The 25,459-nt window shown below is 42.1% G+C and overlaps 1 protein-coding gene across 1 annotated transcript in view; it reads right to left on the reverse strand.

The window, feature by feature from the left end:
* Positions 1 to 6,168: 6,168 nt before the first annotated feature.
* The window catches only part of HSD11B1 (hydroxysteroid 11-beta dehydrogenase 1), a 45,351-nt gene continuing 26,060 nt past the window's right edge, over positions 6,169 to 25,459 (reverse strand). The window contains exons 5-6 of the mRNA XM_027565702.1: positions 8,679 to 8,822; positions 6,169 to 6,785 (exon numbers count right to left, since the gene is read on the reverse strand). Of these exons, the coding sequence (XP_027421503.1) occupies positions 6,568 to 6,785; positions 8,679 to 8,822 (362 nt within the window). The 3' untranslated portion in view covers positions 6,169 to 6,567. The remainder of the gene's footprint in view (positions 6,786 to 8,678; positions 8,823 to 25,459) is intronic.

Below are 25,459 nucleotides of genomic sequence, written 5' to 3' on the forward strand. Positions count from 1 at the left end.
TACATCCTTGACGGAGGAGAAGGAGTCACAGTTAGGGCCTTGCAGATGGCCCCTCCCGTCACCACGGTTGGGAGCCTGGCATCTGAGGGACTGTGTCCTTCTGCTCTGTACTCAGACTTGCCTCTGAGGTGATTCACGTTGTGACCAACGCTCATGGTTGCCTAACAGAACCCCGTGTTTGTTTGAGGTGGACCTGTGCTCAGCTGAAAATTGCATTTCTCAGCCTCTCGTGAAGGGAGGCATGGTCCCAAGATGTGGCTCTAGCCCATGGGACGTGAGCTGAAGTCCTGGCTGGGGCTTTCCCATTGGCTCCTTATTAGGGGTCAGGCTCAGTTGGTGCACGCTTTCAGCCTCTCACGTCTCTCTCTCTCTCTCTCTCTCTCTCTCTCTTTTTTTTGGCCTGAATCACAGAGTGATGCTGAAGGTGGAGCAACTGTCTTGGGACCCCACAGTGACAAGGAGGAGGATGGATAGTTGGAAATGCAGAAGGAGTCTGGCTCCTGGAGGTGCTGGCCTGCACTTCCCAGACTTCTTGTTGTTTCTCCTTGATGCGCCCACTGTCCGTGGTTTTTTCCCTGTGGCTCCAGGGGATGCAGTGCTAGCGAACGTGAAGGTGGACTCAAGAGCTCAGACACTTGGCTTCAGGCCACGACTTCACGCGAGATGCTGACACCCGGAGAGGTGAAGAATGTGGGTGTCCTCTGTCTCGGGGAGCCCTTGTTCCCTCTTCTTCTCTGGTAATGATAGAAGCAAGCTGTTCTGTTTCTTTCAAGTCCTGGGAAGAGGAGCGAGGCACTGAGCCTTTAAGAATAACTAATTCTGTCGAGAATGTGGAAAGTGAAAGTCAGGGTGTGTGCTGCAGCCTGCTCTGCACCGCTCTCTAACACACGGGTGGGGTGTCAACCGGTGGCTTCAGGTTGGCCATGGTGAGTGTTTGCATCGCTGAAGTAGGCAAGTGTTATGTATCAGGCTTGCTTGCTTTCTTTTATCTTTTCTGGAGAGTCAGTTGTCAAGCCTTTACCAACACTCCTCTGGAAAGAGCAAAAGTTTAGTTCATTAACTACCTTAATATTGTCTCATAGCTTCTCTTGCTTTCCCCATGCCATTTGATACATGATAAGTTGAGCAGAATCAAGAAGCAGCTGGTTTCTACTGAACACAGGCTGAAGTTTTCATATGTCTTTGGGCCCAAGGTTTGCCCTGAAAGTTCAGGCTGAAGGCAAAACTAATTTTATTCCAACTTTGGCTATAAATTTTCATCTAATCACGCCCCTGCTCGGTGTTCATCTCCTTTCTTCCTTATCAACCTCCTGCCTCCATCTTATTGACAATCTACAGGGCCTTAGCTCTTGTGAACCTGGCTTATTGCCCCATTTGTGCTGCCCACTGAAGTCCCTGATTCTGGGTCTGTGACAGCAGATCTTATGATCTTCCTTGTCTCTTGGAGCTGACAAGGTGGCTGCACCCATATGGGTCCCGTGCCCTATGCTCTTCTCATGATGTGACATGGCACTCATTGGTTGAGCTGGGGGTCTGCCTGGTCTCCTTGAAGTGGGGTGGGTCACTACCAGCTTATGGTTGGTCATCATGGGTAATACAGCTTCCGCCTGGCTCTGTCTCTCAGGACACATGCTTTAGGAACCCAGAGACACCTTGTAAGATGTCTGGGCAGCCCTGAAGCTGCTATTCTGAGAGACCATGTGAAGAGGCCATGCAAAGCTAGGGACGCCGAAGGAGCCCTCAGCTGTTCCAGGCTCCAGCTAGTCAGTCTTTCCAGTTCAGGTACCAGCCGCGGGTGTGATGGAGCCTGCAGATGATTCTAGCTCCTGGCCTTTGAGCCAGCCCAGCTGTGCTGAGTGGAGCAGAAGTGAGCTGTCCTCCTGGAGCCCTGCCCAGACTGAAGACTCATGAGTGAAAATGCTTCTCTGAGGAACCGGAGATGAAGGCTTCAACCTATATTTAGGGGGGGCACACCTCAACCCATAACACTGCCAGTACAAGAATCGCAGTCTGCTGCTCAGAGGGAAGCCATTCCTAATTTTGTCAGGTCTGAGAAGAGAGCTTCATGCAAGTTAGCCTCCTCATTCCATACACTCATCCTCACACATACATGTGCACAAACCTCCCCATTTTGTATATATATAATTTTAACATAAGTGGGATTATGTTATACATATTCGTAAGCAACTTGTTTTATACACTTAAGAGTATGTCTGGAAGGTCCTTCCATGTGAGTACATATAAATCTACCTCATTCTTGTTACTATGATACAGTGATTTCATAGTATTGACAGCCTGCATGCTCATTCGCTTCAGTCGTGTCCAACTCTTTGCGACCCCATGGACTGTAGCTCACCAGGCTCCCCTGTCCATGGGATTATCCAAGCAAGAATACTGGAGTGGGTTGCCATGCTCCAGGGGACCTTCTTGACCCAGGGGTTGCATCCCCATCTCCTGAGTCTCCTGCATTGGCTGGGGGATTCTTTACCCCTAAGCCATCTGGGAAGCCCATTGACAGCCTATGGGTAGATATTAAAATTGTTTTTGGTGTTTTGGTTTGGGTTAGCCCTAACCACGTATGTAATTTTTGGTGACTTAAAATTTTCCTAACAGTACAGTAATTCCTTGTGGTAAAAGAATATTTTTGCTAAAAATATATTGCTGGGTGTTCTCCAGTTAGAGTCAGAATCCACTTTGCATGATAAATGGTGGGGCAGAAGGAGGGTGGGAGCTGAGCACTCTGGGGTCAGAGTTAGGGAAGAGATGGAGCCAGAAGGAAGCACTATGAAAGAGACCTGGCCCAGAGGGGCCTTTTGAGTTAAATGATGCACTCCCATTGAATGTAAACCCAGCCTTCCTTCCCTCCTCTGAAACATTGGGAAAAGATGACATTGTTCACAAATACATTCAGTGACAGTGGAATTGCTTTTGGAATCCACAAAGGAATGCTGAATTTTCATGTCATGTGGGCAAAAAGTGAGCAGTGAACCTCTGGGTTCCACATAGAATGTGAAAACAGTCATCCTTGCAGATATATTTTTAAGCTTATTATGAACTGAACTAAGCAGGCCAGGTCCTTTTATGTGGATCTCGTCTAACGATAAAAACCGTTTTGCTGCTGGTTTTTGTTATTGTACAGTCACTCAGTCGTGTCTGACTCTTTGCGACCGCAAGGACTGCAGCACGCCAGTCTTCCCTGTCCATCACCATCTCCCAGAGCTTGCTCAAACTCATGTCCGTTGAGTTGGTGATGCCATCCAACCATCTCATCTTCTGTCATCCCCTTCTCCTCCTGCCTTCAATCTTTCCCAGCATCAGGGTCTTTTCCAGTGAGTTGGCTCTTTGCATCAGGTGTCCAAAGTATTGGAACTTAAGCTTCATCATCAGTCCTTCCAATGAATATTCAGGGTTAATTTCCTTTAGGATTGATTAGTTTGATCTCCTTTCTGTCCAAGGGACTCTCAAGAGTCTTCTCCAGCACCACAGTTCAAAAGCATCAGTTCTTCAGCGCTCAGCCTTCTTTATGGTCCAACTCTCACATCCATACATGACTACTGGAAAAACCATATCTATGACTATACGGACCTTTGTCGGCCAAGTAATGTCTCTGCTTTTTAATATGCTATTTATGTTTGTCATTGCTTTTCTTCCAAGGAGCAGCGTCTTTGAATTTCATGGCTGCAGTCACCATTCACAGTGATTTGGACTCCAAGAAAATAACGTCTTTTCTATCACTGTTTCCATTGTTTCCCCATCTATTTGCATGAAGTGATGGGACCGGATGGCATGATCTTTGTTTTTTGAATGTTGAGTTTTAAGCCAGCTTTTTCACTCTCCCCTTTCACCTTCATCAAGAGGCTCTTTAATTCCTTTTTGCTTTCTGCCATAAGAGTGGTGTCATCTGCGGGGCCCTTGGCTCTGGAGAGAGTGGGCAGATATTCGAGGGGCAGGAGAGCCAGGTGAGGAGCGAGGTGAGGGCTTTTGAGAGGGTCCCTTGGGAAGGGCTCCCTGAAACAATGCAGCCACTGCTCGATGAGACAAAGAACTGGGCTTATTGCTTACTCAGGTGAAAGGAGGTACTACCTTGATGGAGACATGCAGCCTCTAAGAATGGGAGGGCAAAACGGGGTGTTTGTGAAGTATTGGAGTCTGGTTTAACGTGGGCACTCAGTGAGGTGGTTTGATTAGAACTGGAGAAGGGTCACGATGCAAGCATTTCCTGTTGGTGAGCACGGTGAAGACAGGCTTCTGACATGAGGATTCCAAAGAGTCTTGAAGAGTAATAGCCTTTTGATGCTGTCTATTGAAAAACTGAGCGTTTTTACATTGGCTCGTACCGTTTATCTTCCTGGACAGAAGCTGCTTGGAGCGGTAAAGTCATGCTGCTGAAGATGAGGGAATTGTAACGTCCAAGTTAGTGAAGACAGCAAATGATGAGGGTGTCAATGGCTTCAGATCTCAGACCTCATCTCTTTCCCTCTCTCTCTTTTTTAAGTTTGTTTATTTATTTTTGGCTGTGCTGCATCTCTGATGTTTCTAGTTTCAGCGAGTGGGGTCCACGCTCCAGTTGTGTCGCGTGGGCTTCTCACTGCGGTGTTGTGACGCACAGGCTCTAGGCACACAGACGTCAGTCGATGTTGCTCTCAGGCTCTAGGTCGTGGGCTCAGTGCTGCAGTGCTTGGGCTGAGTTGCCCCAGAGCGTGTCCACTCTTCCCAGACCAGGGGTTGAACCTGTGTCCCCTGCACTGGCAGGTGGGTTCTTCACCATTGGAGTACTGGGAAGTCCAGACCTAATTTCTGATATCATCCCTTTTGAATTCTGGGGAAAGCCTCACATGGTAAGACATACAACCTCTACTCAAGCAAATTCTAAGTCTCAGTCAGATTTCTCCTGCTTCCTTTCCCTGGGCATAATTTAAGGAGGTCTTTTCTTTAAGAAAAGTTCAGCCATCTTCACACTCCGGATCCAGCTCCTTGTCCATGTGGCTGGCAGCTCAGTGGACTGCAGTTTGTTCTGCTGCCCAGCAGTTTAGATTAAGAGACCAGAAAAGGAAACTTACCCTACATGTCTAGGCTCATGTCTTGTGTCCCAACATCACTTTCCATGGGAACCCTACACTTGGGAGTGCTGAGTTTGTGCTGGATGTATTCCATCTATCCCTCCAAAGCACTCCCCACCCTTCCCCACCTTGCTGTGTGCCTGGGTATGCTGACTTGTATGGTTTATATCAATCTGCACTTTGCCCCTCTGTTCACTTAGTTGAAAGTACCAGCAAGGAATCAGAGGGAGGTGTATTTATTTCTCCAGATCCCTCTTTTGTGGTCCTTGGAGGGCTGGTGGCGTCCTTTAACTGAGTATCATAGTTCCTGTCCTATGGCACTCTGCAAACATTTCTTACCCTCTGGGCTTTTGTAACAGTTCTTTCCTCTTGTCCCGATGGCGGGCCTGGGGTTGGAAATAACCGACTCGATAGGCATGTGTTTGAGTGAACTCTGGGAGTTGGTGATGGACAGGGAAGCCTGGCGTGCTGCAGTTCATGGGGTCGCGAAGAGTCGGACATGACTGAGCGACTGAACTGAGCTGAACCTGGAGATGCTACATTACCTCTGTGACTTCCCTATAGCCTTGCCCACACTTTGGTAAAGAATCTCCTTTTCATTGAACTCTACTAGAGTTATCCAGTTTTCCACTCTCACCTGTTGGAGGCCCTGGCCAATATGGGGCTTTGTGGAGTTGTTAGTGTTTCATATCCTCTTTGGTTGTAGTCAAGTGATACCTGGCAAGTGTTGGATAGATATTTGTTGAATGAATGAATGACTAAATGTGTGAGTGACATGATTTGAACTCCAGCCTGTCCTCAACAAACGTCTAATATTGAGTGTTCACATGTAAATTATAGATGCTTGATGCACTGTGAGTACATTGAACAGGTGTAGATTCTGTGGCTTCATAGAACCACAGGGACCTCCACTTCTCTGCGTTTGCTCTGTTTATTCACGTTCAGATGTTCTCCTTTCCAGATGAACAGTATGAAAGAATATAAAGAGCATCTGAAATATACAAAATTGTGAAGATGCTATGTTCACTAAATGAAGTAGGATGATTTCTTCAACTCAGAAGCACATAAGAGGTTCATATCACAAAATAAGAAATGTACACTAAAAATCTCACGTGTATAGGTTATAGTTTTTAATGGAATCATGCTGAATGAACTGAAGTTAAAGCCAATGAGGTATGAATTTACAAAGTTTATGTAACCTTTATCAGAATTAATATTGATTAAATATAGCCTTATTACCTTTGAGGTAAACTTGATGTAAGTATCTTGTAGTTATATCTATGGTTACAGTCAATTTCACAACTGTTGATTCATGGCATTCATTATGATCACCTTTCCACAAATGTTAGAGGGACTCCTTTAAATTGTGGGATGTGCTGTGTGACTTGCGGTCCCCTGGGGGCACTCACTTATCTCTCTGGGGAGATACCTTCATGATGGAGCTCGGATAAATACCAGGCTGGATTGTTCCAAGCTCCCTTTATGATGCCTAGCCCTCAGGAAGTGCCTAGTTGTTTATAAATCTTTCCATATTATATTTCTTCAAGAAGAAAAATTCCATGATCTTCCTTCCTGGATTTCTCAGCAGGAGAGGAGTCAAGATTGAACTGTCATAATATACTTCATCTTGGCGCAGAGTTCCCCCTTTGATAATCTCCAGGGCACATTCTTCCTTTGGAGATGCTTTTGCATTAAATATCCCAGCAACTGCCTTCATGGCTGTGTCTGTAGAGCGAGAAGAGAAGAGTGTGGTTATCCAAGACGAGTAGAGTCTATGTGATGGAAGGCCTGCAGACACCAGCAGCTTAGCTTTTATGGGCTGCTGGCCAGTGCTTGCTCGGGCCGTGTTGGGAATACATGGAGAAGACTGGGTATGTTGAGGGCCTATTAGGCAAAGAGAATCTTAGTGTTCATATGGACTTTGTCTTCCTGGATGGAAATTTGTGGGGGCAACTGGAGGTTACTAGTTGAGTGATTTGAATGAATCAGACTCCTCTCTTGGGTGTTTTGGTTGGAGTGAGGGAGTAATATTGGGGAGTAGAATGCAGATAGAAGTCATGTGATGGGAAGAGTCAATGAGCAAAACCAGAGTGAGGTGTGATAATGAGGACTGACTTGTAAAAGGAAGAGACACAGGAATCCAGGCCTTTGCTCCCTTGGCAACACCAACCACTTTCACTTGGAGGGAAACTATTATTACCTGCTCTCTCCTCCTAGGATTTGTGTCCTTCTTGCCCAGCTTCTCTGTTTCTCCACCCCTTCTTGTTTCACTGTGTGTCTGTGTCTTTCTCTCTCTTTTGTTCTGTAACTACTACTCACTGTATTCAGTTTTTTAAAAAATTTATTTGGCTGTGCAGAGTGCGGGATCTTAGTTCCCTGATTAGGGATCAAACCCATGCCCCCTGCAGTGAAAATGTGGAGTCTTAACCACTGGACTGCCAGGGAAGTCCCTTCAATAAAGTTTTTAAAATCATACCTATCACATATTTTAGATAAATTTGCATTTGGACTTACAGAAAAGTTTTAAAAATTGTGCAAAGTCTTTCCTTATATCTTTCAATCAAAACATCATACATAACCATTATACAACTATCAACAACAGATATGATAGAATTGGAACAAATTACTAATGAAACTGCAGACTTAATTTTTTCACTAATGTCCTTTGTATGTTCCAGGATCTTATCCAGGAGTACACTTAGTAGTAATTTTTTCTTGTTTTCTCTCTGATCTATGACAGGTTCTTACTCTTTCCTTGTCTCTCATAGCCTTGACACTTTAGAAGAGTTCTGTTCAATGGATCTGTATGAAAGAAAGTGAAGTCGCTCAGTCGTGTCCCACTCTTTGCGACCCTGTGGACGGTAGCCCACCGGGTTCCTTTGTCTATGGGATTCTCCAGGCAAGAATACTGGAGTGGGTTGCCATTTCCTTCTCCAGGGGATCTTCCTGACCCAGAGATAGAACCCCGGTCTCCCGCATTGCAGGCAGACACTTCACTGTCTGAGCCAACAGGGAAGCCACCAGGATCTATATAAACCCCCTCAATTTGGGGTTTTTTCCTGTTGTTCTCATAATTAGAATGAGATGATGTGTTTTCGACAAGAATACCTCCCCCAAATGATGCTGTGTCCCTCTCAGCACCATGTATCAAAGGATTTGTGACATCTGTGACTTATTACTGATATGTTATTAAGGAAAAAAAACTCATATTTAATAGTCTCACATAGGAAAGTAATGGCCGTTGAGTTTTCATGAGGGACATACGGTGTTCAGAATAGGGTCAGGTGAGGAATGTGGTGTTACTCAGCACAGTTGGCAGTCAGAATGGAGAGAAGGGTCAAAGAGCAGTCAGAGGCTCCACAGGTGACAGAACACTTCATCAAAGGGGGACTAGTATTCTCGCCTGGAGAATCCCAGGGACGGGGGAGCCTGGTGGGCTGCCATCTACGGGGTCGCACAGCGTTGGACACGACTGAAGCGACTCAGCAGCAGCAGCAGTGCTGTCACTGGTTTTCAGTGCCTGACACACGATGACGTCAGGGAGCTCAGCGCCCTCTTTACCCACCACAGTAAGACAGACAGTCCTGCAGGCCATTTATTCCAATTTCTTGACCTTACCTGTGTCGATGAGGCCAAGAATACAGAGGGTGATTGACACATTGACCTTGGTCGCCTCATATTCCATCCTGAGAGAGGAGAAGAACCCATCCAGAGCAAACTTGCTTGCAGAATACGCAGCAACAAGTGGACAAGCTATTTTCCCTGAATGATACAAAAGTGGGTTAACATGGTCATCCATTGCAGCTCTGACAAAGCTGATCTGTGCTTTATCTGTAGCAGGCTTTGTAACCTCCATGAAGTGCCTCTACCCTTAGTTTCTCTCTACTCCCCAAAGAGATTACCCTGCTGTGCTGAATTTCAGAAAGAAAGAAACATGATGGTATCAAAGAAACTCCCCTCCACGGACTGGGATACAGTGTAGAGTGGGCTGCAGGAAAACTTTCATTGAAGAGGGATTAGTTAGATTTTTAGTAAAGGTGGTAAATAAGTAGGATTACAAAAGAGCCATGCAATTTCACACCTGGTAACTCTTCCACCTTTGACCCAAGAGCGCTGGAAAGCAGGTGTTTGGCAAGAGCTCTCTACCAGCACAGAGACCTGTCACTGGTCTTGCTACTCAAGGGGAATGAAAACTCCTGTCTTTATTTTCTATCCCAAATCACTTTTCTTACTTTCATCAGCCTGGTTAATTCTTAGTTAGTTATCAGTATTTTGGAGGATGTGTGGGCATATGCCCGATCAGTTCAGTTCAGTTGCACAGCTATGTCTGACTCTTTGCGACCCCATAGACTGCAGCATGCCAGGCCTCCCTGTCCATCCCCAACTCCTGGAGTCCACCCAATCCCATATCCATTGAGTCGGTGATGCCATCCAACCATCTCATCCTCAGTCGTCCCCTCTCCTCCGGCTTTCAGTCTTTCCCAGCATCAGGGTCTTTTCCAAGGAGTCAGTTCTTCACATCAGGTGGCCAAAGCATTGGAGTTTCAGCTTCAGCATCAGTCCTTCCAGTGAATATTCAGGACTGATTTCCTTTAGGATAGACTGGTTGGATCTCCTTTCAGTCCAAGGGACTCTCAAGAGTCTTCTCCAACACCACAGTTCAAAAGTATCAATTCTTTGGCATTCAGCTTTCTTTATAGTCCAACTCTCACATCCATACATGACTACTGGGAAAACCATAGCTTTGACTAGACAGCCCTTTGTTGGCAAAGTAATGTCTCTGCTTTTTAATATGCTGTCTAGGTTGGTCATAACTTTCCTTCCAAGGAGTAAGTGTCTTTTAATTTCATGGCTGCAATTACCATCTGCAGTGATTTTGGAGCCCTGAAAAATAAAGTTGGTCACTGTTTCCCCATCTATTTCCCATGAAGTGATGGGACCGGATGCCATGCTCTTAGTTTTCTGAATGTTGAGCTTTAAGCCAACTTTTTCACTCTCCTCTTTCACTTTCATCAAGAGGCTTTTTAGTTCTTCTTTGTTTTCGGCCTTAAGTGTGGTGTCATCTGCATATCTGAGGTTATTGCTATTTCTCCCAGCAGTCTTGATTCCAGTTTGTGCTTCATCCGGTCCAGCATTTCTCATGGTGTACTCTGCATATAAGTTAAATAAGCAGGGTGACAGTATACAGCCTTGAAGTACTCCTTTTCCTATTTGGAACCAGTCTGTTGTTCCATGTCCAGTTCTAACTGTTGCTTCTTGACCTGCATACAGATTTCTCAGGAGAAAGGCCAGGTGGTCTGGTATTCCCCTATCTTTAAGAAGTTTTCACAGTTTGTTGTGATCCACACAGTCAAAGGCTTTGGCATAGTCAATAAAGCAGAAATAGATGTTTTTCTGGAACTGTCTCGCTTTTTCAATGATCCAACGAATGTTGGCAGTTTGATCTCTGGTTCCTCTGCCTTTTCTAAATCCATCTTGAACATCTGGAAGTTCCTGGTTCATGTACTGTTGAAGACTGGCTTGGAGAATTTTGAGCATTACTTTACTAGCGTGTGAAATGAGTACAATTGTGCGGTAGTTTGAGCATTCTTTGGCATTGCCTTTCTTTGGGATGGAATGAAAACTGACCTTTTCCAGTCCTGTGGCTACTGCTGAGTTTTCCAAATTTGCTGGCATATTGAGTGCAGCACTTTCACAGCATTATCTTTCAGGATTTGAAATAGCTCAACTAGAATTCCATCACATCCACTAGCTTTGTTTGTAGTGATGCTTCCTAAGGCCCACTTGACTTCACATTCCAGGATGTCTGGCTCTAGGTCAGTGATCACACCATCGTGATTATCTGGGTCATGAAGATCTTTTTGGTATACTTCTTCTGTGTATTCTTGCCACCTCCTCTTAATATTTTCTGCTTCTGTTAGGTCCATACCATTTCTGTCCTTTATTGAGCCCATCTTTGCATGAAATGTTCCCTTGGTATCTCGAATTTTCTTGAAGAGATCTCTAGTCTTTCCCATTCCATTGTTTTCCTCTATTTCTTTGCACTGATCACTGAGGATGCTTTCTTATCTCTCCTTGCTATTCTTTGGAACTCTGCATTCAAATGGGTATATCTTTCCTTTTCTCTTTTGCTTTTCACTTCTCTTCTTTTCACAGCTATTTGTAAGGCCTCCTCAGACAGCCATTTTGCTTTTTGCATTTCTTTTCCATGGGGATGGTCTTGATCCCTGTCTCCTGTACAATGTCACGAACCTCCTTCCATAGTTCTTCAGGCACTCTGTCTATCAGATCTAGTCCCTTAAATCTATCTGTGACTTCCACTGTATAATAGTAAGGGATTTGAATTAGGTCATACCTGAATGGTCTAGTGGTTTTCTAATTGGTTTTCTTCAATTTAAGTCTGAAGTTGGCAATAAAGATTTCATGATCTGAGCTGCAGTCAGCTCCCAGTCTTGTTTTTGCTAACTGTATAGAGCTTCTCCATCTTTGGCTGCAAAGAATATAATCAATCTGATTTCGGTGTTGACCATCTGGTGATGTCCATGTGTAGAGTCTTCTCTTGTGTTGTTGGAAGAGGGTGTTTGCTTTGAACGCACCCCAGTGCATTCTCTTGGCAAAACTCTATTAGCCTTTGCCCTGCTTCATTCTGTACTCCAAGGCCAAATTTGCCTGTTACTCCACATGTTTCTTGACTTCCTACTTTTGCATTCCAGTCCCCTATAATGAAAAGGACATCTTTTTTGGGTGTTAATTCTAGAAAGTCTTGTAGGTCTTCATAGAACTGTTGAACTTCAGCTTCTTGAGCATTAATGGTCGAGGCATAGACTTGGATTACTGTGATATTGAATGGTTTGCCTTGGAAATGAACAGAGATCATTCTGTCATTTCTGACATTGCATCCATGTACTGCATTTTGGACTCCTTTGTTTACTATGATGTCTACTCCATTTCTTCTAAGGGATTCTTGCCCACAGTAGTAGATATAATGGTCATCTGAGTCAAATTCACCCATTCCAGTCCATTTTAGTTCGCTGATTCCAAAAATGTCGATGTTCACTCTTGCCATCTCCTGTTTACCACTTCCAATTTGCCTTGATTCATGGACCTAACGTTCCAGGTTACTATGCAATATTGCTCTTTACAGCATTGGACCTTGCTTCCATCACCAGTCCCATCCACAACTGGGTGTTGTTTTTGCTTTGGTTCCATCTTCTCATTCTTTCTGGAGTTATTTCTCCACTGATCTCCAGTAGCATATTGGGCACCTACTGACCTGGTGAGTCCATCTTTCAGTGTCCTATCTTTTTGCCTTTTCATACTGTTCATGGGGTTCTCAAGGCAAGAATACTGTAGTGGTATGCCATTCCATTCTCCAGTGGACCACATTCTGTCAGACCTCTCCACCATGACCCGTCTATCTTGGGTGGCCCTACACGGCATGGCTCATAGTTTCATTGAGTTAGACAAGGCTGTGGCCCATGTGATCAGATTGGTTAGTTTCCTGTGATTGTGGTTTTTAGTCTGTACGCCCAATAGCATAACTTATTCATTATACCCTTTGTAAGAGGAGAGAGGTGTCCTGAGACCCTTGAGCATTATTATAGTGAAAAGTGAAAGTGAAAGTTGTTCAGTCATGTCCGACTCTTTGCAACCCCATGGACTATGCAATCCATGTAATGTCTAGGCCAGAATACTGGAGTGTGTAGCCTTTCCCTTCTCCAGGGGATCTTCCCAACCCAGAGATCGAACCCAGGTCTCCTGCATTGTAGGCAGATTCTTTACCAGCTGAACCACAAGGGAAGCCCAAGAATACTGGAGTGGGTAGCCTACCCCTTCTCCAGTGGATCTTCCCGACCCAGGAATCAACCCAGGGTCTCCTGCATTACAGGTGGGTTCTTTACCAACTGAGCTATCAGGGAAGCCCATTGTTATAATATCTACTTTAAAATCCTTGTCTGCTGATTCTAAAATCTGGGTCATTTTAGTACTGATCTCCATTGATTGCCTTTCCTCTTGAATATGGGTCACATATCGTATTCTTGTATGTGCAGTGACTTTTCATTGTATCCTTGATATTGTTAGAAACTTTGGATTCTGTCATATTCTTCCAAAGACTATGATTTTTATTTTTTGGTGGGCGGTTAATTTGGCTTCCCTGGTGGCACAGATGGTAAAGAATCTGTCTGCAACGTGGGCTTGATCCCTGGGTTGGGAAGATGCCCTGGAGAAGGGAATGGCTACCCACTTCAATATTCTTGTCTGGAGAATTCCATGGACAGAGGAACCTGGTGGGCTACAGTCCATGGGGTCGCAAAGAGTTGGATACGACTGAGTCACTAACACTCAGTTGGCTGAAACTCTGGTCTCTTGCAGTAGGTGCCAAGTGAAATCTCTGTTTAATTATTTGAATCTTAACTGAGCTTCTTGATGTCTACACTGCCCTGTGAGTATTTCAGGGGATTAGCAGAGATTTGAGAAAAGTTTATATATAGAATTTGGTGTTCTTCTACTGTGGCTCTTTTCTTTCTGGGATGTCTTTCTTCACTTTCCACCTGCTACAGAAACCCCAAACTATTCCTTTTGCTTCTACAAGGTAGTAAGATGGCAGATTTCTGGCCTAAAAATGGCACTGATTGGGACCTTCTCTTGAGCATAAGCTACAAAATTGGGAAAAATCACCCAGTGTCATTTCCCTCTTTCAAGTACTAACAGCTCTCCAGTTTCTGTCTTCTTTTTCTTCTTCTCTTCAGTGTTTTCAATGGTTGTTTTCTATATTTTTTCCAAGTTTGCTATCTGGGGAAGGTTGGTCTATTAGGTATTTCCCTGCTATTATAGTTAGAGAATTTGCCTGCAGTGCAGGAGACCTGGGTTCGATTCCTGGGTCAGGAAGATGCCTTGGAGAAGGAAATGGCAACCCACTCCAGTATTCTTGCTGGAGAAATGGCAACTCACTTCAGGATTTGCCTGGAAAATCCTATGGACAGAGGAACCTGGCAGTCTACAGATCACGGGGTTGCAAGAGTCAGACATGACTTAGAGACTAAACTACCACCACTGTTATTATTGGAATTGGAACCTCTATGTGTTTTTAAAAATAATGAAGTTGCATTCCAAATCAATAAAGATGTTGAGAAAGTTGGTTAACTAATTGGAAAAAAGATTGTCAACTCCTTGTTTCATATCATATATCAAAAAATGATACATGGAAAATTATGGCAGGTGATGTTGCCATGTCCATTTCCCTTTGTTTAATAAAAGAATCTAATTTTATTCAGGATAGCAATGTGTTGAGATAAAAATATTTACTTCCTCAAGATTCCCTTGCTCTTTTGGGTAGTCATGTGATCTCGACCTGGCCAGTGAGAAATGTAGCAGATGGGTCTCCAGGAAAGATATCGATTACCTGTTAAAAGAGATGGATTCAGGTGGCATGTAGCTTTTATGTTTTGCCCTTTCTTCTTCTTTCTAAGTAGACTACAGATTTGATGCCTAGAATTACAGTAGTCATTTATGAACTTGAGGAAATGCTATATATTAATTATGTAATTAAGGATTATAGTACAAAAATGTGGAATGAGCTTAGACTTTTGAAGATCTAGTACATCCAAAAAACCAGTTCTGGACTACTTATTGCCCGAGAAAAAGGAAAACTTATTTAGTGTTAAATCATTGTAAATTGAGTTGTTACATGTACAGCAGGATGCATCTCCTGACTGATTAAAAATTTAATCATAGAAAGAGGATAATAGAGCCAAATACTTATCAGATTCTTATTTATGGAAAGTCATTCTAGCATAAAAGTTAAAAAATGTTAAGGCCAAGAATATTTGATTATAGAAAATATAAAATTTCTGAATGTCACAATGGTCACTATAATAATTTCACTATAAAGGTCAAGGGTAAAATGATAAACTAGAAAATCGTTTTCTACATATTAGGCAGAAAAAAGCTTAATATCCTCAACCTTTAATGTATAAAGAACTCTTAAAAATGCAAAAATACAAACAAATCTCTGTAGGGAACCACTCCATCCTCAGTCCTCAGTCATGAGTTTGGGGTTGAGATAACTCTGTAGTCAAGTTCTAGGAATGGGTGTGTGACACTGGATGTGCAAACAGGGAGGAGGAGCTAAGATGGCAGAGGAATAGGATGGGGAGAACACTTTCTCTCCCACAAATTAATCAAAAGAACATTTAAACGCTGAGTAAACTCCACAAAACAATTTCTGAATGCCGGCAGAGGACATCAGGCACCCAGAAAAGCAACCCATTGTCTTCGAAAGGAGGTAGGAAAAAATATAAAAGACAAAAAAAGAGACAAAAGAGGGAGGGACGGAGCTCCGTCCCGGGAAGGGAGTCTTAAAAAGAGAGAAGTTTCCAAACACCAGGAAACATTCTCACTGCTGAGTTTGTGCTGAGCCTTGGAAGCACAGAGGGCAACATAACAGGGAGGAAAAATAAATAAACAGTTAAAACCCACAGATTACAAGCCCTATGGTAACTCCCCCAGCGGAGAAGCAGCGCAGACGCCTGCATCCACCATTAGCAAGCGGGGGCTGGGCAGGGAGGCGCGGCGCGGGCTGCATCACTTAGAGTAAGGATCTGGCCTGAATACCCCGAGCGCTACCTGAGCGAAATAATTTGGGCTAGCAAAGCAGACTGTGGGATATCTACCATGTGAAAAGCCAGCCCTAACCTAAGACACTGCCAGGCCTGCGCATGGAACAAAGGACTGTACAGAGATAGCTGGCTTCAGACGGTCCCCCTCTGGTGACAGGCAGCCAGAGCTGGAAGGGGGCAATCGCAGCCCCAGAGAGACATTATCTACAAAACTATAAGCAGGCTTCTTTGCTAACTAAAACTTCTTGGGGTTCTGGACAGTCAACATCCGCCTGAGAAGGTGCGCCGGTTGTACACCCAGATAACTGAGCGGCAGGGAGGCGATAAGTCACAGCAACCGCGCTCGCCAAACACCTCATCACCTGAGCTACTTGGACCTGGGAAGGGCACAAAACGCAGGCCCAACTGAGTCTGTGCCTCTGAGGACTATCCGAGTGCCTGAACCTGAGCGGCTTAGACCTGGGAGGTGCAAGCAGCCCAGGGTGGGCCACGGATGGTTCCCAGCGGAGAAACCTACAGCCTGAGAAGTGTGGGCAGGGAGGCTACACGCGCCGTGAGCGGGCGCAGACCCAGTGTAGCCGAGGCACTGCGAGCACATGCCAGTGTCATTTGTTTGCAGCGTCCCTCCCTCTCCACAGCATGACTGAACAAGTGAGCCTTAAAAAAAAAAAAAAGTGTCCACCACCGCCCCCTTTGTATCAGGATGGAAATCAGACACTGAAGAGACCAGCAAACAGAAGAAGCTATAACAGAGGGAAACGCCTTGGAAGCGACAGGCAATAGATTAAAACCCCGTGGTTAGTACTGACTACATAGGAAGGGGCCTATAGATCTTGAGAAATATAAGCTGGAACAAGGAACTAGCCGAAAATGAACTGACCCCACAATACCCACCCACAACAACATCAGAGAAAGTCCTATATATTTTTTTTTACTATTTTTATGATGATTCTTTCTTTTTTTTTTTTAATTTTTTAAAAAATTTTAAGTCCTCTATTACTCCTTTAATTTTCACTTTTATAACCTACTATTACTTTGCAAAAAAAAAAAGAGACCCTTTTTTTTTAAAAAGCAAACTTCATATATATATTTTTTATAACTTTTGTGACCTTGTTTTTTTTTTTTTTCTTTTTCTCTTTCTTTCTTTTCTTTTTTTTTCTTCTTTTCTTTAACATTGTATTTTTGAAATTCCAAACTCTGCTCTAGATTTTTAATTTTAGCTTTTTGGTATTTGTTATCAATTTTGTACCTTTTTTTTTTTTTTTTTTATAACTTTCGTGACTTTTTTTCCCTCTCTTTCTTTCTCTTCATCTTTTCTTTAACATTGTATTCCTGAAACTCCAAACTCTACTCTAGATTTTTAATTTATGCTTTTTGGTGGATGTGAGTCTCAGTGAACTCCGGGAGTTGGTGATGGACAGGGAGGCCTGGTGTGCTGCGATTCATGGGGTCGCAAAGAGTCGGACACGACTGAGTGACTGATCTGATCTGAACTGGTCAATTTTGTACCTATATCTTCTTTATAATTTTTGTGACTTTGTTTGTTTTTGTTTTGTTTCTCTTTCTTTTCCTTCTTCTTTTCTTTAACATTGTATTTTTGAAATTCCAAACTCTACTCTAGATTTTTAATTTTTGCTTTTAGGTATTTGTTACCAATTTTGTCCTTTAAGAACCCAATCTTCAGTACCCATTTTTTACTAGGGAGCGAGATTACTGGCTTAACTGCTCTCTCCCCCTTCAGACTCTCCTTTTTCTCCACCAGGTCGCCTGTGTCTCCTCCCTAACCCCTCTCTACTCTACCCAACTCTGTGAATTTCTGTGTGTTCCAGACGGTGGAGTACACTTAGGGAACTGATTACTGGCTGAATCTGTCTCTCTCCTTTTCATTCCCCCCTTTTATCCTCCTGGCCACCTCTGTCTCCTTCCTCCCTCTTCTCTTCTCTGTATAACTCCGTGAACATCTCTGAGCGGTCCAGTTGTGGAGTGCACATAAGTAAGTGATTACTGGTTAGCCCGCTCTCTCCTCTATTGATTCCACCTTATCTCATCCGGGTCACCTCTAACTCCCTCCTCTCTCTTCTCTTCTCCATGTAACGCTGTGAACCTCTCTGGGTGACCCTCACGGTGGAGAAACTTTTCATCTTTAACCTAGATATTTTATCAATGGTGCCGTATAGAAGGAGAAGTTTTGAGACTACTGTAAAAATAAGACTGATAACTGGAAGCAGGAGGCTTAAGTCCACACCCTGACTCCAGGGAACATTAATTGACAGGAGCTCATCAAATGCCTCCATACCTACACTGAAACCAAGCACCACACAAGGGCCAACAAGTTCCAGGGCAAGACATACCAAGCAAATTCTCCAGCAACATAGGAATACAGCCCTGAGTTCAATATACAGGCGCCCAAAGTCACCCCAAAACCATAGACATCTCATAACTCATTACTGGACACTTCATTGCACTCCAGAGAGAATAAATCCAGCTCCACCCACCAGAACACCGACACAAGCTTCCCTAACCAAGAAACTTTGACAAGCCACCTGTACAAACCCACACACAGTGAGGAAACACCACAATAAAGAGAACTCTGCAAACTGCCAGAATACAGAAAGGACACCCCAAACTCAGCAATTTAAACAAGATGAAGAGACAGAGGAATACCCAGCAGGTAAAGGAACAGGATAAATGCCCACCAAACCAAACAAAAGAGGAAGAGATAGGGAATCTACCTGATAAAGAATTCCGAATAATGATAGTGAAATTGATCCAAAATCTTGAAATCAAAATGGAATCACAGATAAATAGCCTGGAGACAAGGATTGAGAAGATGCAAGAAAGGTTTAACAAGGACCTAGAAGAAATAAAAAAGAGTCAATATATAATGAATAATGCAATAAATGAGATCAAAAACACTCTGGAGGCAACAAATAGTAGAATAACAGAGGCAGAAGATAGGATTAGTGAATTAGAAGATAGAATGGTAGAAATAAATGAATCCGAGAGGAAAAAAGAAAAACGAATTAAAAGAAATGAGGACAATCTCAGAGACCTCCAGGACAATATTAAATGCTACAACATTCGAATCATAGGGGTCCCAGAAGACGAAGACAGAAAGAAAGACCATGAGAAAATACTTGAGGAGATAATAGTTGAAAACTTCCCTAAAATGGGGAAGGAAATAATCACCCAAGTGCAAGAAACCCAGAGAGTCCCAAACAAGATAAACCCAAGGCGAAACACCCCAAGACACATATTAATCAAATTAACAAAGATCAAACACAAAGAACAAATATTAAAGGCAGCAAGGGAAAAACAACAAATAACACACAAGGGAATTCCCATAAGGATAACAGCTGATCTTTCAATAGAAACTCTCCAAGCCAGGAGGGAATGGCAAGACATACTTACAATGATGAAAGAAAATAACCTATAGCCCAGATTATTGTACCCAGCAAGGATCTCATTCAAATATGAAGGAGAAATCAAAAGTTTTACAGGCAAGCAAAAGCTGAGAGAATTCAGCACCACCAAACCAGCTCTCCAACAAATACTAAAGGATATTCTCTAGACAGGAAACACAAAAAGGGTGTATAAATTCGAACCCAAAACAATAAAGTAAATGGCAACGGGATCATACTTATCAATAATTACCTTAAACGTAAATGGGTTGAATGCCCCAACCATAAGACAAAGACTAGCTGAATGGATACAAAAACAAGACCCCTACATATGTTGTCTACAAAAGACCCACCTCAAAACAGGGGACACATACAGACTGAAAGTGAAGGGCTGGAAAAAGATTTTCCATGCAAATAGGGACCAAAAGAAAGCAGGAGTAGTGATACTCATATCAGATAAAATAGACTTTAAAACAAAGGCCGTGAAAAGGGACAAAGAAGGTCACTACATAATGATCAAAGGATCAATCCAAGAAGAAGATATAACAATTATAAATATATATGCACCCAACATAGGAGCACTGCAATATGTAAGACAAATACTAACAAGTATGAAAGGAGAAATTAACAATAACACAATAATAGTGGGAGACTTTAATACCCCACTCACACCTATGGATAGATCAACTAAACAGAAAATTAACAAGGAAACACAAACTTTAAATGACACAATAGACCAGTTAGACCTAATTGATATCTATAGGACATTTCATCCCAAAACAATTTCACCTTTTTCTCAAGCACACACGGAACCTTCTCCAGGATAGATCACATCCTGGGCCATAAATCTAGCCTTGGTAAACTAAAAAAAATTGAAATCATTCCAAGCATCTTTTCTGACCACAATGCAGTAAGATTAGATCTCAATTACAGGAGAAAAACTATTAAAAATTCCAACATATGGAGGCTGAACAACACACTGCTGAATAACCAACAAATCACAGAAGAAATAAAAAAAGAAATCAAAATTTGCATAGAAATGAATGAAAATGACAACACAACAACCCAAAACCTGTGGGACACTGTAAAAGCAGTCCTAAGGGGAAAGTTCATAGCAATACAGGCATACCTCAAGAAACAAGAAAAAAGTCAAATAAATAATCTAACTCTACACCTAAAGCAACTAGAAAAGGAAGAAATGAAGAACCTCAGGGTTAGTAGAAGGAAAGAAATCTTAAAAATTAGGGCAGAAATAAATGCAAAAGAAACAAAAGAGACCATAGCAAAAATCAACAAAGCCAAAAGCTGGTTCTTTGAAAGGATAAATAAAATTGACAAACCATTAGCCAGACTCATCAAGAAACAAAGGGAGAAAAATCAAATCAATAAAATTAGAAATGAAAATGGAGAGATCACAACAGACAACACAGAAATACAAAGGATCATAAGAGACTACTATCAGCAATTATATGGCAATAAAATGGACAACGTGGAAGAAATGGACAAATTCTTAGAAAAGTACAACTTTCCAAAACTGGACCAGGAAGAAATAGAAAATCTTAACAGACCCATCACAAGCACGGAAATTGAAACTGTAATCAGAAATCTTCCAGCAAACAAAAGCCCAGGTCCAGACGGCTTCACAGCTGAATTCTACCAAAAATTTAGAGAAGAGCTAACACCTATCCTGCTCAAACTCTTCCAGAAAATTTCAGAGGAAGGTAAACTTCCAAACTCATTCTATGAGGCTACCATCACCCTAATACCAAAACCTGACAAAGATGCCACAAAAAAAGAAAACTACAGGCCAATATCACTGATGAACATAGATGCAAAAATCCTTAACAAAATTCTAGCAATCAGAATCCAACAACACATTAAAAAGATCATACACCATGACCAAGTGGGCTTTATCTTAGGGATGCAAGGATTCTTCAATATCCACAAATCAATCAATGTAATACACCACATTAACAAATTGAAAAATAAAAACCATATTATTATCTCAATAGATGCAGAGAAAGCCTTTGACAAAATTCAACATCCATTTATGATAAAAACTCTCCAGAAAGCAGGACTAGAAGGAACATACCTCAACATAATAAGAGCTATATATGACAAACCCACAGCAAACATTATCCTCAATGGTGAAAAATTGAAAGCATTTCCTCTAAAGTCAGGAACAAGACAAGGGTGCCCACTTTCACCATTACTATTCAACATAGTTTTGGAAGTTTTGGCCACAGCAATCAGAGCAGAAAAAAAAATGAATCCAAATTGGAAAAGAAGAAGTAAAACTCTCACTGTTTGCAGATGACATGATCCTCTACATAGAAAACCCTAAAGACTCCACCAGAAAATTACTAGAACTAATCAATGACTATAGTAAAGTTGCAGGATATAAAATCAACACACAGAAATCCCTTGCATTCCTATACACTAATAATGAGAAAACAGAAAGAGAAATTAAGGAAACAATTCCATTTACCATTGCAACGAAAAGAATAAAATACTTAGGAATATATCTACCTAAAGAAACTAAAGACCTATATATAGAAAACTATAAAACACTGGTGAAAGAAATAAAAGAGGACATTAATAGATGGAGAAATATACCATGTGCATGGATTGGAAGAATCAATATAGTGAAAATGAGTATACTACCCAAGGCAATTTATAGATTCAATGCAATCCCTATCAAGCTACCAAGGGTATTCTTCACAGAGCTAGAACAAATAATTTCACAATTTGTATGGAAACACAAAAAACCTCGAATAGCCAAAGCTATCTTGAGAAAGAAGAATGGAACTGGAGGAATCAACCTGCCTGACTTCAGGCTCTACTACAAAGCCACAGTCATCAAGACAGTATGGTACTGGCACAAAGACAGAAATATAGATCAATGGAACAAAATAGAAAGCCCAGAGATAAATCCATGCACATATGGACACCTTATCTTTGACAAAGGAGGCAAGAATATACAATGGAGAAAAGACAATCTCTTTAACAAGTGGTGCTGGGAAAACTGGTCAACCACTTGTAAAAGAATGAAACTAGAGCACTTTCTAACACCATACACAAAAATAAACTCAAAATGGATTAAAGATCTAAATGTAAGACCAGAAACTATAAAACTCCTAGAGGAGAACATAGGCAAAACACTCTCCAACATACATCACAGCAGGATCCTCTATGACCCACCTCCCAGAATATTGGAAATAAAAGCAAAAATAAACAAATGGGACCTAATTAAACTTAAAAGCTTCTGCACAACACAGGAAACTATAAGCAAGGTGAAAAGACAGCCTTCAGAATGGGAGAAAATAATAGCAAATGAAGCAACAGACCAACAACTAATCTCAAAAATATACAAGCAACTCCTACAGCTCAATCCCAGAAAAATAAATGACCCAATCAAAAAATGGGCAAAAGAACTAAATAGACAATTCTCCAAAGAAGACATACAGATGGCTAACAAACACATGAAAAGATGCTCAACATCACTCATTATCAGAGAAATGCAAATCAAAACCACTATGAGGTACCTTTTCATGCCAGTCAGAATGGCTGTGATCCAAAAGTCTACAAGCAATAAATGCTGGAGAGGGTGTGGAGAAAAGGGAAGCCTCTTACACTGTTGGTGGGAATGCAAACTAGTACAGCCACTATGGAGAACAGTGTGGAGATTCCTTAAAAAACTGGAAATAGAACTGCCTTATGATCCAGCAATCCCACTGCTGGGCATACACACTGAGGAAACCAGAATTCAAAGAGACACGTGTACCCCAATGTTCATAGCAGCACTGTTTATAATAGCCAGGACGTGGAAGCAACCTAGATGTCCATGAGCAGATGAATGGATAAGAAAGCTGTGGTACATATATACAATGGAGTATTACTCAGCCATTAAAAAGAATACGTTTGAATCAGTTCTAATGAGGTGGATGAAACTGGAGCCTATTATACAGAGTGAAGTAAGCCAGAAAGAAAAACACCAATACAGTATACTAACGCATATATATGGAATTTAGAAAGATGGTAACAATAACCCTGTATATGAGACAGCAAAAGAGACACAGATGTATAGAACAGTCTTTTGGACTCTGTGGGAGAGGGACAGGGTGGGATGATTTCGGAGAATAGCATTGAAATATGTATAATATCATATATGAAACGAGTCGCCCGTCTAGGTTCGATGCACGATACTGGATGCTTGGGGCTGGTGCACTGGGACGACCCAGAGGGATCGTATGGGGAGGGAGGAGGGTTCAGGATGGGGAACACATGTATACCTGTGGCAGATTCATTTTGATACATGGCAAAACCAATACGATATTGTAAAGTTAAAAAAAAAAAAAAAGGATGTGTAAACAGTTTCTGATACCACTGGGTTACTGACTAGTCTAAGGCTGAACCAAAGCAAGACCCAAGCAGGGCTTCAAGATAGGTTGTTGCCAAACCAGAGTTTAGTTTCTTTTTCTTCCTCTGTATCAGAACCCCAGATGAATTCATGTTTCCACCTGTTGCAGAAACTATAGTATTGTCTCCATGTATCTTCTGCCCCCCTTCCTTAGTGGTAGAATCCAAGATTTATAGCTGGGCTCACAGTTATCTGGAACAAAGTCCACATTTCTCAGCCTCTCTCAGCCAGATGTTGCCAGATGACTCAGTGCTGTCCAATAATTTGTACACAGAAGCATGTCATGTGATTTCTGGGATACATCCTTAAAGGAAGAAATCAGTCTCTCCCTTCTCAATCCTTCCTCCTTCTTGATTCCTCAAGAAGGAGGTTGTGACTGTTGGCTGTGACTCCAGAACTATCATGGATCATGAAGTAGAAGCCTCATGTTGAGAATGGCGGAGCATTTAGAGAAAAGGAAGGAACCTGGTTGACCGTGAGCTGCCATCCTAGCCCTATACTGCTTACCTCCAGACTTGATTTACCTTTTTAACTTGTTACACCTGCTATTATTTTAGGTTTTCTGAGTCAGAGAGCCGCACTTCTCTGTTGAGAGTCCCTGTTGCTTTTATGTAGCCCATGCGCCAAAGGGAAACCGATACTATCTCTTAATCTAGGGGTGGCTTGTATGATTTATTTAATACCATCCTCCATGCCCACAGTTGATACAGGGATGGGCATAGTCCCCATTTTGGACCAGTGAGGCTCGACGGGAATTTTGTTGGAGTGTCTGGGAAAGTTCTTTGTCCTTTTAGGAGAGTTTCTTGAAGTAGAAATCCTGTTTCTCTTCTGCTGGATGTTTTTGTGTATGGCTGAAATTGCTTCAGCTATCTCATGATCAGCCTGAGGGTGAAGCTGCATGTGGAAGAGCACAGAGCCAAGAGAGTCACAGGGACACTGAACTTGAGCCAAGTCAACTGTGAAGCCCGCCCTGCATCTGGACTTCCAGTCATGTCAATAATTTTCCTTATTGTTTAAGCCAAAAATAGACCCAAATTGCTTACAAGAATAGCATAATGGTTAAAAGTATGAGCTCTAGAGTGAGATGACTGGGGTGTGAAATCCCAAGCATACCATTTCTTAGCTATAATATGTGGATGATAATATTACTAAGCTGAAGTAATCCATGTATTAGATTTAGCACAAGCTGACACATAGAGAACACTTAGAAATGCCATTATTATTAGTATTTCAAATTGGTGAGAAAAGTGTAAGCTGTTCAAAAAATCATGTGAGAATGAATAGCTAGCTACTTAAAGAAAAGAAAAATGCCATTCTAATAAACAGATTCAAATTATATTAGGCAGTACTTTGTGGAAACTAAAAGAATACAGTACGGGTGAATATATAATCTCAAGGTAAGAGATACTTTTAAAGCATGAACTCAAAGGCATATGCTCTAAAGGAAGAGATAAAGAGATCTGAATATATGAGATTTAAACAGTGGCAGTGTACTAGAAATTCTCACCACTGCCTTCCTACACGGATCCCCTTCGAAAAGGATTTGCATTTCCATGCACAGAAGATCAGGCCAGTGGTGGTTAATGTGCACAATGGTTTGAACACGCATCATGTCTCTCTCAAGGAACTGAAATAAGAAACTCTAGGATTCTAATTAGCTGCTGTGGACTTTGAACTAAAACTTTATGTAAGACTGGGACTTGAGTAACCATTTACAGTCATGGAAAGGGCTAAGTAAACAGACAAACAAAATAGGCAGTGACATGGAGGAGACAAAGCAAATGAGCTTTAAAATTGGAGCTAAATAAGAGCTAAAGTTTATTTAGCTCTTATATATAATTTAAAGTCTCAAGGCTAAGTCATTGCCTACAGTTGCAGAATTGGAGAACTAGAATTCAAATCAGAATTCAAATTTGATTCTAGTGGCTCACACACATATGGTGGGGTTTGCTCTATAGA

Source organism: Bos indicus x Bos taurus, chromosome 16, assembly GCF_003369695.1.
Source record: "Bos indicus x Bos taurus breed Angus x Brahman F1 hybrid chromosome 16, Bos_hybrid_MaternalHap_v2.0, whole genome shotgun sequence".
Classification (NCBI taxonomy): domain Eukaryota; kingdom Metazoa; phylum Chordata; class Mammalia; order Artiodactyla; family Bovidae; genus Bos; species Bos indicus x Bos taurus.